This window comes from Patagioenas fasciata, chromosome W (assembly GCF_037038585.1).
Source record: "Patagioenas fasciata isolate bPatFas1 chromosome W, bPatFas1.hap1, whole genome shotgun sequence".
NCBI classification, from domain to species: domain Eukaryota; kingdom Metazoa; phylum Chordata; class Aves; order Columbiformes; family Columbidae; genus Patagioenas; species Patagioenas fasciata.
Window position 1 is genome coordinate 68,267,371 of NC_092559.1, and position 17,029 is coordinate 68,284,399.

Below are 17,029 nucleotides of genomic sequence, written 5' to 3' on the forward strand. Positions count from 1 at the left end.
CCCCTCCCGCGTGGGGCGGAGGGGCTGACAGCGGCCACAGCCCGAGCCGCCCCACTAGAGCCCGACAAACATGCCCGGTATGTGACGAGGGGGTTGGTACAGACTTCGGCGGCTGCTCCCCGAGACTACCGCGGGGCGGCGGGAAGGCCGTACCTTGAAGTACCCACCCTCGTAGAGGGTGTTGGGGGGCCCGAAGATCGCCACCTCCCAGTTGTAGAGGTCGGACTCATCAACCAGGGTGATGCGGAAGCCCTCCACCGGCTCCTCCTGCAGCGACTTCAGCTCCAGCATCAGCGCCTTCTGCGAGCTGCTCATCTGCTGCTGGGCCATGGCGTGGCGTGGCGTAGCGTAGCGTAGCGTGGCGTGGCGTGGCGTGGCGTGGCGTGGCGCAACCCCCACTGCCCCGCGCTCCCACTGCCCCACCGCCCCGCGAAACCACACCGACGGCCACCGTCGCCGCTGCCACTTCCTTTTGTGACGACACACGCTCGCCGCTGACCTCAGTGCGCCGCGCCGCGCCGTGCTACGCCCCGCCGCGCGACAAGTCACGCCCCGCCTCTACCGGCGCACTTAAAGGGGCAGCGCTTCCTGCTGCAGCGCTTGTGAGAGTTTGTTGGGGAGTGTGGCAGTGCATCACCCCCCATGAGCCAGGCCCACATCTCCCCTCCAATGAGGCCCGGCTAAAGTCACTTGGTTTGTTCAGCTTGGAGGAGACTGAGGGGAGACCTCATCACGATCTACAGCTTCCTCACAAGGGGAGGAGGAGGGGCAGGCGCTGAACTCTTCTCATTAGTGACCAGTGACAGAACCCGAGGGAATGACAGGAAGATGTGCCAGGGGAGGTTTAGGTTGGACATTAGGAAAAGGTTCTTCACCCAGAGGGTGCTGGAGCACTGGAACAGGCTCCCCAGGGAGGTGTCACAACCCCAAACCTGACAGTGTTCTGTGGAGGGGTTTGGTTAGATGGAGATATGTTGTTGAATTAGTCAGACCCAAAGGAATCTCAAGGCCACTTCGAGAAGCTGAGAACACAATCTGCTGTGAGAAAGAGGGGCGTTTCTTCATTAACAGGGCCTCAGCATGGCGTGAGTCGTCGGACCTATCATCGGTGGGGCTCCAGCGTGTGGACTGCCCACGATACTCATTTAGCGAATCCATGCTTGGAGCGTGGACGCGTGATTAGAGAATAGTTGCGTATATAAGGAGGCTTGTTTCTGTAATAAATGGCTTTGCGTGATTCACATTGAATCGGAATGCTGAGTCCTTTATCGCTCCAACAAATGGTGACCCCGACGTGATACTCCGAACGGCATCTCACTAAGATTGGGGAAAAGCCTGGAGCGGCCCAGCCGGAGGCGGATCAGCTGGACTGAGAACCGGACGGAGGCATACGGACGTTCCGCGGATAAATTTTGTTGAAGAAGTCCTCGGAAAAGGTGAGTGGCTGGGAGCAGGAGGAGGGAAGAGTGAAGTTATGGGGCAAAATATATCCTCAGAAGAAGAAGTCATAGTTAAACTCCTCCTTCATATTCTCTCTATGAGAGGACTTAAATATGAAGAAAGTAACATACGTAGACTGTTGGTTTGGTGTAGAACTAACGGCTACCCGACAGAAGCTGAGAAAGTTTTTAAAATTGAACTTTGGGACGATATAGGGCAGAAATTATGGGATAAGGTTAGCAATGGAGATAAAGAAGCTAAATCATTAGCGACTACATGGAAGCTTATAATTTCCACCTTAAAAGAATTTAAGGCTGAACGGGCTGCGGTTACCGGAATTTTTGTAGCGTTGCAGCCTGATAAGAACTCTAAAAATAACTGTGAAGCTTACCCGGTTTGTGTCTTTGATACCCTCCTTACTCCATCCCCTGTTGTGCCTTCGGCGCCCCTGATGATACAACAGTCTGGGGCGGAGGGAGGAAAATTACCGAGTGGATGGCCTCCTGTACCATCACACGACCCTAGAGAAACCAAGAAGTCCAAAGAACTGGAGTCAGATAATTTGTCAAAAGGACTGGTGAAAGTTGAGAATGCTAAAGTCATAAATAAGTGTAATATCAATTCTTTTACTGATCCGTGTCTGTCTTCACCGCCTTTTAACCCTCCAACTTCCATGAGAGAGCAGAAGGAGTCGCCGGATAAGAACTGGGCAAAAGAACTGTGTGAAAGATCAGATCAGCTATTAGCGAGTGAATCCAACAGTCAGCAATATCAAGCTATGAGAGAGGTGCCTGAAAGCAACAAAGCAGCCAAATCATTTGCAACTATTAATCGGGGTCCCAATGAAAATTGCATGCAATTTATTGACCACCTTCAAGAGACCATCAATAAGCAAGTTGAAAACTTAGAAGTTAAGGAAGCACTGGTGTTGAAATTAGCAGTAGAGAATGCTAATGTTTGCTATCAGCATGTTATTTGCGAGTTTTACGGTACATATTATGTGCTCCTGTGTGCTGTCTCTCTGAAAATCAAGCAGCTTGTCAGGAATGTGAGTTAATTGTTTTACTAGCTGTTTTTAAGTGCGCCATAAAACCTTCTGCCTGTTCTTCCCACTCCCGCTGCAAGCAGCCCTGTACCCCCCCCCACCTTCTCAAAGTTTTTACTTGCAAGATGTGGTCAGGAATGATTGTTTTCAGTTGTGTTCCTAAAAAATCGGCATTGGGAGGTGTTTTAAAACATAGGAAAGCACTCTGACAAGAAATCATTAAATCTTTTCAGACAGTTTTACAGGCGGGGTGATTTGAACTTCAACAAGCTGAGAGAGACTTAACTGATAACACACAGGACAGAAAACTTGTTAAAGTCTGCAAGATGCTTTCCTTATTAAACTGTTTTCTTTGTGGGTATCTGTTTAAGCATGTTGCAATTTTGGTAGGTCTTTGTTATATGGTACGATAAGTTCAGTCTGTTAAATCATGAGACTCCGTTGACTCAAAATGTGCATTTTGTGATGATACAGAAGATCATGAGTAATTTGGTTATTTGCTGCATGAATGTGATGGTAAAATTTTGTGTGTAGTAGCTGTTATTTTTCTTTCTAGCACGCTAGCTTTATTCCAGTATCCAGACTTGCGCAACTCTGTGATAGGCTGTGTCACATCTCGATGTGCTGGATTTGGCTCTTTTGTATGCACACCAAGTAAAGAATCCGGGTTTTGGGATGACAGTTGTAGCGCACCAGATGAGACACTGATAAAAACCTTGCTCAGTTCAGCTTGCTGCGGAGTGGGGGCGGGTGCCGATGGGGCTCCAGCGCGCACTGACCTGTTTTGTCAGGGAGACCAAGCGGCACCTCTGCCTGGCTGAGCAGTAAGCAGTTCAAAGGTGCAATGCAAAAATTGAGAGATTGTCTTAAATTAGTGTAACTGTGATCTATCTGCATATTTGAACTTGGTATTTGGTTTTCATATCTGAGCTCAGTATTTTAATTTGCATATTTCTATTTGGTACCAAAACAATTTTGTTTGGGGAGATAATTACAAAATGGGAACCGGTTCCACTGCTAAAATTTCACTGCTAAAATTCCACCTTGCTCCCCCTTAGGATGCATCCTTGCGCATTAGAGTAATTGCTTATATTGTTAGCTAGTAACTTTGAGACCAGAAATGAATTTAAATTCTTAAACTCTGCTTTGCATTGGAAAAAAAAAAAAAAGAAACAAACAAACACCTAAATGCTATGATGGATGTGAACACGGTATTGTATGAAGTTGTATTTAAAAGTTGCTGGAATGTGAACTGATTTGGATCTAGGAAAATGGAATAATGGATTGATGTTTAATATACTGTATTTTGACATCTGTAAATTGTGAAAGGTAAATGGGGCTGAGGAATGTAACAACTGTTGAACTAATTGGAATGGTGTATAAAACTCAGCTCATTGTAACCGAGGAGTTTGCCAGAGCCTCCCACTTCGTACCAGCTATTACGCCAGCTGCGTAGCCTTGGCTACATCTGAAATGCAGCAAGAAGAGAAAGAAGAAAAAAAAAATGGAAAAACCTGTTTGCCTGCTGCTAAGCGGAGAAAGGGGGGCTTTACTCCCCCGCTCTGTCTTTTTTTTTTTTTCCTGGAGTATTGTCATCCATCTTTGTTGTGGCACTGTGTTGCTTCTCAACTTTGAATCAGGGGTTGTTGGTGATGTTTCTTTTTGCTTCTGTCTTGTTTCCTAGATTTTGGCACACCTGGGTAAAGAGCTCATCATTTTACCTCCTTGCTGAAGTCGGTCTTTTCACACTGGTCAGCTTTGGGGAGGTCAAAGTGCTCAGTGTTTCTCTGGATCAGACTGGTACTGATTTGGGTGTGGAGTGCAGCCAGGTTGGTTTGATGTGGAATTCGAACTGATTTGTTTTCATGCTGGGCTGGAGATCCTGCCATCTCAGATGGGGGCGAGGGGGAGGTTTTATTCCTGCCCCCCCCAGCAATGTTACTGCTAGAGAACTGTAGTACTGCATCAAGGAGTCTGAGGGTTGAAATTTAAAGGCATTGCCAGTTGGTCCATAGTTCTAATGAAGCTGGGAAATTAAACCAAATTTTTTTTTTAATAGACTAATTGTGTGATAACTAGTTGTAAGAGACTTCTTAGTAAATTCACCATGCTAGTTTCTGAGGTCATGGGAGAGAACGAAAGAAAGGCTGTTTTTTCAAACCAAAGTAATGCCAAATTTGGAACAAAGTTTTAATTAATGAATTCTTGTAGTTGCCAGAAAGTCCTATACCTCTCTTGGGTCAGGATTTGTTAAGTAAATTGTAAGCTCAAATAACGTTTTCTGAGAATTCTGTTTAGTTGCATATCCTACAAGAAGCTGCTTGGATGGTGCAGATCTGCTTGCTGCAAGTGAGAAATCTCCAAGGAAATTTTGAATGCTGTATTTCCACTGGTATTAACAGCCAATGTTTCAATAAAGCAAATACTACACTGATAGATCTGAAACAGGACTTCGATCCGGTAAGGGAAAACAATATCCAATAAAGATGACAGCCAAAATGGAGTTAGAAACTTGGATGAATAAATTTATGACAACCTTACAGGCTGATTGCATTCGATTGGACTTGCAGATTTGTCTATGAAACAACCTGTGGCTATTGTGGGACAGTATGATGAGATTGCTAGCAGAGTGATATACCGACTGTTATATACCAATTGTCACTCTGATCAAGAAAATGCAGGGAATGAATTTAAGTCTTAAAAGGCCATGATCCTTTTGTCATATATGTACCAGTTGTGAAATTTAATTCTGATTTTTTTTATTTGTAATCTATGTCTTTGTAAATTGCTCTAGCTGGTTTTCTTAACAGCACAGCTTTTGGCATGCCTAAATGTAAATTGCTGCAGAACCTGCAAGTCTTTAACATCAGGTCAGAGGCCATACTTATATTTGGTCTGATCCTACATACTTGCACAGTTTTTGTTGATGGTTCTGGGAAGTCTCATAAAGCTGTAGTGGTTTGGTGTGAAGATAACGATTGGCATAATTCTGTAAAAATTATTGAAGGTTCAACCCAATTAGCAGAACTTGGCGCACCTTTAAATTACTTAGAGTCTTTTAAGGAGGAACCTCTAAATTTGATTTGTGATTTTGAGTACGTAGTCAAGGTCCAACGCACGTATCTGATTCCGAATTTTGTTTGTTTGTTTGTTTGTTTGTTTTTAAACAAAAAGGGGGGAAGTAGGGGAAACACCACAAAACCAATTGTCAAAAGCATTGTATATGATGAAATACTTTGCAAGTATGACCCAAAACCATGCTCAATCAGAAAGAACCTACATTAGTTATGGTCACATAATTAGTTAATGGTCAATGGAAAAGACCACATCAATTGATAACCTGGGGAAAAGGTTATGCTTGTGTCATTACAGGCCAAGGATTGAAGTGTATTCCCACAAAATGGGTCAACCCATGGCTGAATAAAGACAACAAAGATTCAATGGATGTAGACGGACAGGAGAGAGATAAGTTGTGAGGACTGTTTCAGATGTAAACTGTGGATCCTAATTCAGTGTTATAGATGCTCACAGACCTCGTGCTCTAGAAGCCTATTAGCAAGTAGGTGGTGTACCTTCTGTGGAGAATGGCAATTTGAACAATCAGCAGGAGAGCCAAAAGGGTGATATTACACTTAGATAGTCAATGCAAAAATGAGGTAAAATTATGAGACATTCCTACAAAATCTACAAGATCACGCAGTTATAAATTTTCTACTTTTGACATTAGGATTATGGTTGTGTTGTATTAACTTGTTTGATTATTCTGAATCTATTAATAAGTGCTTTAGGCAAGCTAGAACAGTACATTAATAAGATTGCCGTAGTAAGGTTAAGGTTTGACATATAGCTTATAAGTTTTGGAATAGGTGGGTAGTTGTTTGATCTTATTAAGTAAGGTTTAGCTACATTATATGTAATTGTAATTATGTTGTTAATCACGTGTTCCATGTTGCAGTGTATTTCAAAGACGATTTAGCATGCTGTTTAAGGGGCCTGACTAATTCAAGAACAAAAAGGGGGAATTGTGGAGGGGTTTGGTTACATGGAGATATGTTGTTGAATTAGTCAGGCCCAAAGGAATCTCAAGGCCACTTCGAGAAGCTGAGAACACAATCTGCTGTGAGAAAGAGGGGCATTTCTTCATTAACAGGGCCTCAGCATGGCGTGAGTCGTCGGACCTATCATTGGTGGGACTCCAGCGTGTGGACTGCCCATGATACTCATTTAGCGAATCCATGCTTGGAGCGTGGACGCATGATTAGAGAATAGTTGCGTATATAAGGAGGCTTGTTTCTGTAATAAATGGCTTTGCGTGATTCACATTGAATCGGAATGCTGAGTCCTTTATCACGCCAACAGTGTTCAAGAAGAGACTGGACAGACACATGGTGTGAACTGTGGAGTTGTCATATGCAGGAACAGGAGTTGGACTCAATGATCCCTGTGCGTCCCTTCCAACTCAGGACATGCGAGGGCGAAAACTCATGGACTCCACAGAATTCAATATGAATTCAAGCGAAACCATTTATTACAGAGACAAGCCTCCTTATATATGCAGTTATTTACTGATCACGCGTCCACGCTCCAAGCATGCATTAGCTGATTGGATGTTGTCCATGTTCACGGGCTGTCCACGCGCCCGAGTCTCACTGCTAATAGGTCCGTTGATTTACACCACGTTGGGACCTTGTTATTTCGGAGTTGCTTCTCTCCCACGGCAGGTCCTGTTCCTGTTAGCAATCAGAACACATAACCACGGGCGTAGTTATATGCGGTGCTTTATTCCAGCGCTGGGAAACCAGGGGTTTGAACCCAAAGCTGGCTTCAACGGTCAGTTTAAGTTACACAGTATTTATACGGTCCATTCACATACATATTCATATATTCATTAGGATACGTAACAGTTACTCAACATTGATTGCAACACCTTGGAACTACTTTGATCATGCGCAGTGTCCTCTGGTGGTCTTTTAGGGGGTCTTCAGGATGAAGTAAGTAGTCTTCATCACTTCTGTCCTTTTCACCTTTGGGTACTGCACATGCGTACTACTTCTATAGTTAGATAACTACTGACTTGCTCAACCTCCAGAGATACTGTATATACTTCTCATTCTATGCGTATTTGGGCTAAGATAAAAGCTAGGTTGATAAGATAAGAGTATACTCAAATCCCTTATTAGGTAAAACACGATATGCTTGAACATCCATACAGGGACAGTTTACAAAACTGATTCATCCTTTCAAGAACATTTTGTATAACTGATTCTGTTACTAACATTCCCAACCTTGAAATTCCTGGCTGCTTCAGTAACAAATCTCCATCTAACAGCAACCCCTCCACAACTCAGCCTCAAGAAAATCCCTCAAATCTCCCACAAGGACATTCTATGATTCTAAGCAGTGACCCCCCTCCCACAGGTGTTATTTTCACGTAGCTCTACGGATGTGTGAAGTGCTACAGGCAGAAAATGCAGTTTCAGTCCATCCTCCCGTTCCCCGATGCGGTTAAGGGAGAAAAACATTTGCAGAGATGGCAAGGTATGTTGACCTGTGAACGTGAGCAAGCTCCTCAGACAGTGCTTGCCAGCTCCTATTCCTTATCTAGCCTTTAATGAATAATATAAATAATATCCATTGTAAAAATAAATAAATTACAATAACAACCCCAGATAGTGCAAAACTGGGTTTCAGTTCTGGAAATGTTAATGCATACACTTGCCTGTCAGCACACAGGACTACCTAGCTGCATGAGAAATATGCAGCATGGAGATGTAGTTGCAAGCTGGACATCTTATCTCAGCCAGGACAGGAGAAGTAATAAGGATGTGTGATAAAAGACCAAGACTCAGATAATTTGCCAAACAGGAGTCTGGTTTATTTAATATGTGAATTGAGGCAAGCAAACAGTGCTGGGTGCACAAAACAGCGCTGGGTGTGAGTGGAGCCCATGCTCACCAACAGGTGCACCTTAAGTTTCTGACCAGCTCCTTTTATTGCCTTGGCTAGTCCTTCTTGCACTCTGACTCCATGATTGGTTGTCACCAGGGGTCTTCTCTCTTTCTCATTGATGGCTGAAGAGTTCCTTCTTCCTCAGTGTCAGTTTCTTCGAGTGCAGACTCCAGGTTGTTACTAAGGGGTCTTTTCTACCCGACTCCCCCCCACTTCCCCCGTGGTGGCCATCTCGGGGAAGGTCACCTTCTCCTTCACGTTACTCCCCCACCTTTCCTATACATGTGCATATGGTACAAAACAAGTTCCACAACTTTTTACATAAAACTTAACTATCTTTTCATTTTCTTCAGAGCCCATGCCTTATTTGGTTATATCTGTAAACATCAGCACGAATCACAACTGCATTTCTTCCAACAGTCCTGGATCACTGGGGAGGTCCCATACGATTGGAAATTGATGAATGTTACCCCAATCCACAAAAAGGGCTGCAAAGCTCACTCTGGCAACTACAGGCCTGTCAGCCTGACCTCAGTGCCTGACAGGGTTATGGAGCAGATTATCCTGAATGCAATCACACAGCACCTTCAGGATGGACAAGGGATCAGATCCAGCCAGCATGGGTTTAGGAGGGGCAGGTCCTGTCTGACCAACCTGATCTCCTTTTATGATCAGGTGACCCACCTGGTGGATGAGGGGAAAGCTGTAGATGTGGTCTATCTAGACTTCAGCAAAGCCTTTGACACTGTCTCCCATAATATACTCCTGCAAAAGCTGGTAGCCCATGGCTTGGACAAGTGCACTCTCTGCTGGGTTAAGAACCGGCTGGAGGGCCAGGCCCAGAGAGTGCTGGTGAATGGGGCCTGCATCCAGCTGGCGGCCAATCACTAGTGGTGTCCCCCAGGGGTCAATGTTGGGTCCAGTCCTGTTTAACATCTTTATTGATGATTTAGATGACGGGATTGAGACTGAAATAAATAACTTACGCTTTTTCTATGGATAAAGAATGTTTAATCCAATTCCTTAATTGTATTCCTTAAACACGTGTTCATTAGAGCATAAGCAAAACAGCGCTGGGTGTGCGGGGGATTTGCTCCGCCCAACATGCACACCTTTTAACAATAAGAAGTGTGCTTAAATACAATAAGTTATTACATATTCATAATAACCCCAGGAATGCCTATACATATTCATAACTTTTCCCTGCTTCTTATTAAACTGAGTCTCAGATAACCATTTCTATAGTCTCCTCCCTGACCCTCCCCTGTTGCGCCTGTCACTTGGTGATTTTGAGGAGGGGTCTTTGAGGGTCTTTGGATGAAGGCTCCTTCAGCTTCGTCACAGTGAACTTTTTACCTTTGGCTCATTATGATGAATTGGCTGGAACCCAAGCTGCCAAGTCGACCGAAATCAGACTGGTGCCCCCTTTTTGCTGTAGATCTTGGCTATCTTGTCTCCTCAAGGTTGCAGCTGGTGCTGTAAAACTTCTTATCTCGGCATTCGATGAAGTCCTGTTTTTTCCTTAGCACAATTGATTACATACAGCTCTAAACTAGATATTAATTATGTGGCTTAAAGTGTTAGCTTGTTAGTAGGCCCTTATTATGTAGTTGCTTAACCCTTAAAATGTTAGTTCCCTCTGTCAATATAACTTCATAAACAAGTTTCCTAACTTTTTACATAGAACTTAACCACCTTTTCCTTTTTCCAGGTTCAGAGCCCGTGCCTCATTTGGTTATATCTGTAAACATGAAACATCTTAGCATGAATCACAACTGCATTTCTCACAAGACCATCATCAGCAAATTTACTGATGACACCAAGTTGGGAGGGAGTGTTGACCTGCTGGAAGGCAGGAGGGCTCTGCAGAGGGATCTGGATAGACTGGAAAAATGGGCCGATTCCAATGGGATGAAGTTCAACAAGGCCAAGTTCTGGGTCTGCACTTTGGCCACAACAACCCCCTGCAGCGCTACAGGCTGGGCACAGAGTTACTGCAGAGCAGACAGGCAGAAAGGGACCTGGGGGTACTAATTGACAGGAAGCTCAACATGAGCCAACAGTGTGCACAGGTGGCCAAGAAGGCCAATGATATCCTGTCCTGTATCAAAAAGAGCGTGGTCAACGGGACAAGGGAAGTGATCCTTCCCCTGTACTCTGCATTGGTGAGGCCACACCTGGAGTATTGTGTTCAGTTCTGGGCCCCTCAGTTCAGGAAAGACAGTGAAGTGCTGGAGTGGGTCCAGAGAAGAGCAACAAGACTGGTGAAGGGACTTGAACACAAGACCTATGGGGAGAGGCTGAGGGAGCTGGGGTTGTTTAGTCTGGAGAAGAGGAGGCTTAGAGGTGATCTCATCACTCTCTATAACTACCTGAAGGGAAGTTCTAGCCAGGTGGGGATTGGTCTCTTCTCCCAGTCAGTTAGCAATAGGACAAGGGGGCATGGGTTTAAACTCCGCCAGGGGAAATTTAGGCTGGATATTAGAAAGAAATTCTTTATGGAGAGAGTGATCAAGCATTGGAATGGCTGCCCAGGGAGGTGGTGGACTCACCATCCCTGGAGGTTTGTAAACTGAGATTGGACATGGCACTTAGTGTCATGATCTAGTCAATGGACTGGAGTTGGACCAAGGGTTGGACTTGATAATCTCTGAGGTCTTTTCCAACCCAGTCGATTCTGTGATTCTGTGTGATTCTATGATTCTGTGTTGTGGGAGATTTGAGGGATTTTCCTGAGGTTGTTGTGTGGATGGGTTTCTATTAGATACAGATTTATTTCTGAACTAGCCAAAGGAATTTCAAGACCATCCCGAAGGCTGAAAAACAGCACCCTGAAAAACAGCAGTGAGATTTGGGCGCATGGACAGCTTGTGAACATGGACAATATCCAATCAGCTAATGCATACTTGGAGCGTGGACGCGTGATCAGGAAATAACTGCATATATAAGGAGGCTTGTTTCTGTAATAAATGGCTTCGCTTGAATTCATATTGAATTGTGTGGAGTCCATGAGTTTTCGCCCTCGCACTGTGTGATTCTTTGATTCTGTGATAACACACAGGTCACAGTAAACTTGCTGAAGACTGCAAGATGCTTTCCTCATTAACCTGTTTTCTTTGTGGATATCTGTTTAAGCATGTTGCAGTTTTAGTAGGTCTTTGTTGTGTGGTATGGTGAGTTCACAGACTATTAAATTATGAGAATCCATGGACTCAAAATGTGTGTTTTGTGATAATACAGAAGATCATGAGTAATTTAGTTCTTTACCGCATGAATGTGATGGTAAAATTTTGTGTGTAGTAGCTGTTACTTTTCTTTCTAGCACGCTAGCTTTATTCTGGCATTCAGACTTGTGCAACTCTGTGATAGGCTGTCTCTCATTGCGATGTACTAAATTTGGCTCTTTTGTATGCACACCAAGTAAAGAATCCTGTTTTTGGGATAACAGTCGTAGCACACCAGATGAGACACTAATAAAAGCCTTGCCCAGTCCAGCTTACTGTGTCAGCGGGGGGGCGGGTGCCAATTGGGCTCCAGCACGCACTGACCTGTTTTGTCAGGGAGACCCAGTGGTGCTTCCACCTGGCTGAGCAGTAAGCAGTTCAAAGTTGCAATGCTAAAATCGAGATATTGTCTTGAATAAGTGTAACTGTGATCCATCTGCATATTTGAACTTGGTATTTGGTTTTCATATCTGAGCTCAGTATTTTAATTTGCATATTTATATGTATTTGGTACCAAAAGAATTTTGTTTGGGTGATAATTACAAAATGGGAACCAGTTCCACTGCTAAAATACCACCTTAGGATGCATCCTTACACGTTAGAGTAACTTTTGAGGAAATATTCTGAAAAAAGAAAACTTGAAACAATACTGTACTCGAATGTGGCTTAAATGTGGAATTCTGGGGTTTAGTGCTATATTGCAATTAATGTTGTTCTGCAGAACTTTGGAAAAAATTGGGTGAAGTATGGTACTGTAAGTTAATTTGCTAATTTTGAAACCAGAAAAGAATTTAAATTGTTAAAATCTGATTCACATTGAAGAAAAAAGCAAAAACAAAAACAAAAACAGAAACAAACAAAAAACAACAACAAAAAAACAGAAACAAAAGAAACCCTAAATGCTATGATGGATGTGAACTTGGTGTTGTATGAGGTTGTATTTAAAGGTTGCTAGAGTATGAACTGATTTGGATTGAGGAAAATGGAATAATGGATTGATTTTTAATATGCTGGTTTTTGACATCTGTAAATTGCAAAAGGTACATGGAGCTAAGGAATGTAACTATTGCTGAGCTACTTGGAATTGCATATCAAGTGTATTATGGTTGGAATGAAACGGGCAAACAAAAAAGCAAAATATCCCAGGCCTGTGTTGTACAGTTTGAATATAAATTTCAGGCCTGTGTCAAGCTGCAAGATAAACTCAGCTCATTGTAACTGAGGAGTTTGCCAGAGCCTCCCACTTCGTACCAGCGATTACGCCACCTGCGTGGCCTTGGCTATGTCTAAACTGCAGTAAGAAGAAAAAGAAGGAAAAAAAAAAAATGGAAAAACCTGGTCGCCCGCTGCTAAGTGGAGAAAGGGGGGCTTTATTCCCCCCGCTTGGTCTTTTTTGTCCTGAAGTGTTGTCATCCATCCTTGTTGTGGCACTGCGATGCTTCTCGGCTTTGAATCAGGGGTTGTTGGTGCTGTTTCACACAGTATCACAGTATGTATCACAGCATGTATCACAGTATGTTTGGGATTGGAAGGGACCTCAAAAGATCATCTAGTCCAATCCCCCTGCCAGAGCAGGAACGCCTAGATGAGGTCACACAGGAACATGTCCAGGTGGGTTTTGAATGTCTCCAGGGAAGGAGACTCCACAACCTCCCTGGGCAGCCTGTTCCAGTACTCCGTCACCCTCACTGAGAAGTTTCTTCTCAAATTTAAGTGGAACCTCTTGTGTTCCAGCTTGATCCCATTACCCCTTGTCCTATCATTGTTTGCCACTGAGAAGAGCCTGGCTCCATCCTCATTGCCCTCACCTTTTATATACTTATAGACATTAATAAGGTTCCCCCTCAGTCTCCTCTTCTCCAAACTAAAGAGCCCCAGCTCCCTCAGCCTTTCTTCATAAGGGAGGTGCTCCACTCCCTTAATCATCTTTGTTGCCCTACGCTGGACTCTCTCCAGCAGTTCCCTGTCCTTCTTGAACTGAGGGGCCCAGAACTGGACTGGACTGTTTCTTTTTGTTTCCGTCTTGTTTCCTAGGTTCTGGCACATCTTGGGAAAGAGCTCATCATTTTACCTCCTTGCTGAAGTCGGTCTTTTCACACTGGTCAGCTTTGGGCGGTTAGAGTGCTCAGTGCTTCTCTGGGTCAGGCTGGTACTAATTTGGGTGTGGAGTGGAGCCAGGTTGGTTTGATGTGGAGTTTGAACTGATTTGTTTTTGTGCTGGGCTGGACGTCTTGTCATCTCAGATGGGGGTGAGAGGGAGGTTTTATTCCCCCCTGCGCCCTTCCCCCAAGCAATGTTACTGCTAGAGAACTGTAATACTGCATGAAGGCGTCTGAGGTGAAATTTAAAGGCATCGCCAGTAGATCCATAGTTCTAATGAATCTGGGAAATTAAACCAATTTTTTTTTTTTTTTTAATAGACTTATTCTGTGGTAAGTAGTTGTAAGAGACTTCTTAGTAAATTCACCGTGCTCGTTTTTGAGGTCATGGGAGAGAATGAAAGATAGGCCATTTTTTCAAACCAAAGGAATGCCAAATTTGGAACAAAGTTTTACCATATGAATTATTGTATTTGCCAGAAAGCCCTATACCTCTCTTGGGTCAGGATTTGTTAAGTAAATTGTAAGCTCAAATAACATTTTCTGAGAATTCTGTTTAGCTGCATGTCCTACAAGAAGCTGCTTGGATGGTGCAGATCTGCTTGCTTCAAGAGAGAAATCTCCAAGGAAATTTCGAATGCTGTATTTCCACTAGTATTAACAGCCAATGTTTCGATAAAGGAAACACTACACTGATAGAACTGAAATAAGATTTCGATCCAGTAAGGGAAAGCAATATCCAATAAATATGACAACCAAAATGGAGTTAGAAACTTTGAGGAATAAATTTATGACAACCTTACAGGCTGATTGCATTCGATTGGACTTGCAGATTTGTCTGTTTATAGCTACAACATAGAAACAACCTGTGGCTATTGTGGGACAGTATGATGAGATTGCTAACAGACTGATATACCGATTGTTACTCTGATCAAGAAATGCAGGAAACGAATTTAAGTCTTAAGAGGCCACGATCCTTTTGTCATGTATGTACCATTTGTGAAATTTAATTTTGATTTTTTTTATTTGCAATCTGTGTCCTTGTAAATTGCACTAGCTGATTTTCTTAACAGCACAGCTTTTGGCATGCATAAATGTAAAATGTAAATTGCTGCAGAATCTGCAAGTCTTTAACATCAGGTCACAGACCATACGTGTATCTGGTCTGATCCTACATGCTTGCACAGTTTTTGCTGATGGTTCTGGGAAGTCTCATAAAGCTGTAGTGGTCTGGCATGAAGATAACAATTGGCATCATTCTGTAAAAATTATTGAAGGTTCAACCCAATTAGCAGAACTTGGCACGGCTTTACCTTACTGAGAGCTTTTTAAGGAGGAACCTCTGAATTTGATTTGTGATTCTGAGTATGTAGTCAAGGTCCAACGCACGTATCTGACTCTGAACTGTTTTTTTGGTTTTGTTTTTTCTTTTTTTTTAAACAAAAAGGGGGGAGAAGTAGGGAAAACACCACAAAAACTATTATCAAAAGCATTGTATGTGATGAATCACTTACATCGAAGTGGTGCAGCCCAAATTTGCCCTGTGATGAAACACTTTGCAAGTATGACCCAAAAACATGGTAAATCAGAAAGAACGTACATTAGTTGTGGTCAAATCACTAGTTAATGGTCAATGGAAAAGGCCACATCAATTGATAACCTGGGGGAGAGGCTATGCTTGTGTCTTTACAGATCAAGACCCGCAGTGGTTGCTGGCACGAAATGTGAAACCTGTGTTATCTTCCTGACAATGATTGCTGCAGCTGCTGCCTTTTGGATGCCTGCACAGACAAAGACTAACATGTGGATTACTTTAGCCAACATGACTGGCCAGGACTCTATATGCCTAGCTATGGCATCTCCGGAAAACCTGTTCCACACATGCTTGGTTGGCGTCTTCCTTGATGACTACAGCAGCATTACACGACTGTTTCAAAATAGTGTTTGGTGCAAAGGCATTGCAACAAACTGTAATAATACCAACATGGCACTTTGGATTAATTGCCTCCCGGAAATTGATATCGAACCACAGGACCTGGAATTGCTGGGATCTATGCCCATGGATTCTTGTATCCAGCTGGTTTGTGAAAAGTGTCAGGACAATATACAAGAGCATGAATGGATAAAACTGCAAAATGTTAATGCTACCCTTGGTGACTATAGAAATGAAACTCGATGGTGTAATGCCTCGCAGAAGAATCCAAGGGGTGTAATTGATAATGTGGGAGAGTGACCCCAAAACCTCCTGTGTGGTGTATTCTTGATCTGTGGAGACAGAGCCTGGCCAGGAATTCCTTCTAATGCTGTTGGAGGACTGTGTATTTTGGGACTATTAACTCTCTTAACGCCCAATGTATCTATGATAAGACATCACAGAAGAGCAAGACAGGAAAAACAGTTTTTGCATGTATATCATTCAAAATGTGATGATAATGTAGATTTTTGGGGATCAGGGTTAAGGATTTTAGGATCTCTTGTATCTGGTGTTGGCACAGCTAAAACTTTAAATATTTTAGAAAAATTAGGATGCTGGCTAGTTAAGCAAACTAACAGAACTTCTAAGGCTTTAAGTGGACTTTTGTTAGATGTAGATTCTATAAGACATGCTACACTGCAGAATAGAACCGCAATAGACTTTTTGTTGTTAGCTCAAGGACATGGGTGTGAAGATTTTGATGGGATTCATTAAATAAATTGTTTAGTGGTTGGGGGCTTTCAGGGTGGTTGTTATCAGTAGTGAAAACAGGAATGATTGTTTTGATGATTGTGGTTGTGTTACTAATGTTGCCATGCATGATTTCTCTGCTGCAAAGGACCCTGCAGCGGACAATGAAGGCAATTTTTTTTGGCACAAATACAAAAAGAGGGAATTGTGGGGGACTACGGTGGGTCCGTGGATTCCCTGATGGAGGGCATGGGAACAGAAATTAGCCTTGAAGATATGAAGGCCTACCCGTGAGAAAGATGGGAGTAAAGGAGTATCCGGAGATGTTAAGGATGTACCCATGAGAGAGAAGGGAGTAGAAGAGTAACATTGATGATAGCAAAAACAGCCAATGAGATGTTACTGCTGTAACTTGTAACCAATAGTGAAGAGACACATGAATTGGTAAAACTGTATAAAAACGCACTTGTGGCAATAAATGGCATCTACTACTTTTATCCTGGAAGAACTTGGTCTATGTCGTTTGTCTGTCTCATCCACGACAGGCAGGGGAGGGGTAAACGAGTGGTATATGGTTCTAGTTGCCAGCTGTTGGGGGGGGCTGGGG

At 43.2% G+C, this 17,029-nt stretch overlaps 2 protein-coding genes across 6 annotated transcripts in view; one reads left to right on the forward strand and one right to left on the reverse strand.

Annotated features, from left to right (window-relative positions):
• Positions 1 to 448, reverse strand: part of LOC136114671 (ubiquitin-conjugating enzyme E2 R2) — a 97,311-nt gene extending 96,863 nt beyond the window's left edge. The window contains exon 1 of the mRNA XM_065860107.2: positions 154 to 448. Coding sequence (XP_065716179.1) covers positions 154 to 330 — 177 coding nt within the window. The 5' untranslated portion in view covers positions 331 to 448. The remainder of the gene's footprint in view (positions 1 to 153) is intronic.
• A 765-nt stretch (positions 449 to 1,213) lies between these two features.
• On the forward strand, positions 1,214 to 16,899 carry LOC136115745 (uncharacterized). Of its 5 annotated transcripts, XM_065862282.2 has the most exons (4): positions 1,214 to 6,044; positions 7,378 to 7,476; positions 7,904 to 8,023; positions 10,146 to 16,899. In XM_065862282.2, exon 1 carries the CDS (start codon positions 1,475 to 1,477, stop codon positions 2,495 to 2,497), a length of 1,023 nt encoding a protein of 340 aa, XP_065718354.1. In that variant the 5' UTR covers positions 1,214 to 1,474; the 3' UTR covers positions 2,498 to 6,044; positions 7,378 to 7,476; positions 7,904 to 8,023; positions 10,146 to 16,899. The 5 variants fall into 5 exon arrangements, 4 of the variants coding, with proteins under 4 accessions (XP_065718354.1, XP_065718034.1, XP_065718033.1 ...); XR_011736249.1 differs by having other exon boundaries at positions 1,214 to 1,436; positions 4,170 to 6,044; positions 7,378 to 16,899; XM_065861962.2 differs by having other exon boundaries at positions 7,378 to 8,023.
• The last annotated feature ends 130 nt before the right edge of the window (positions 16,900 to 17,029 follow it).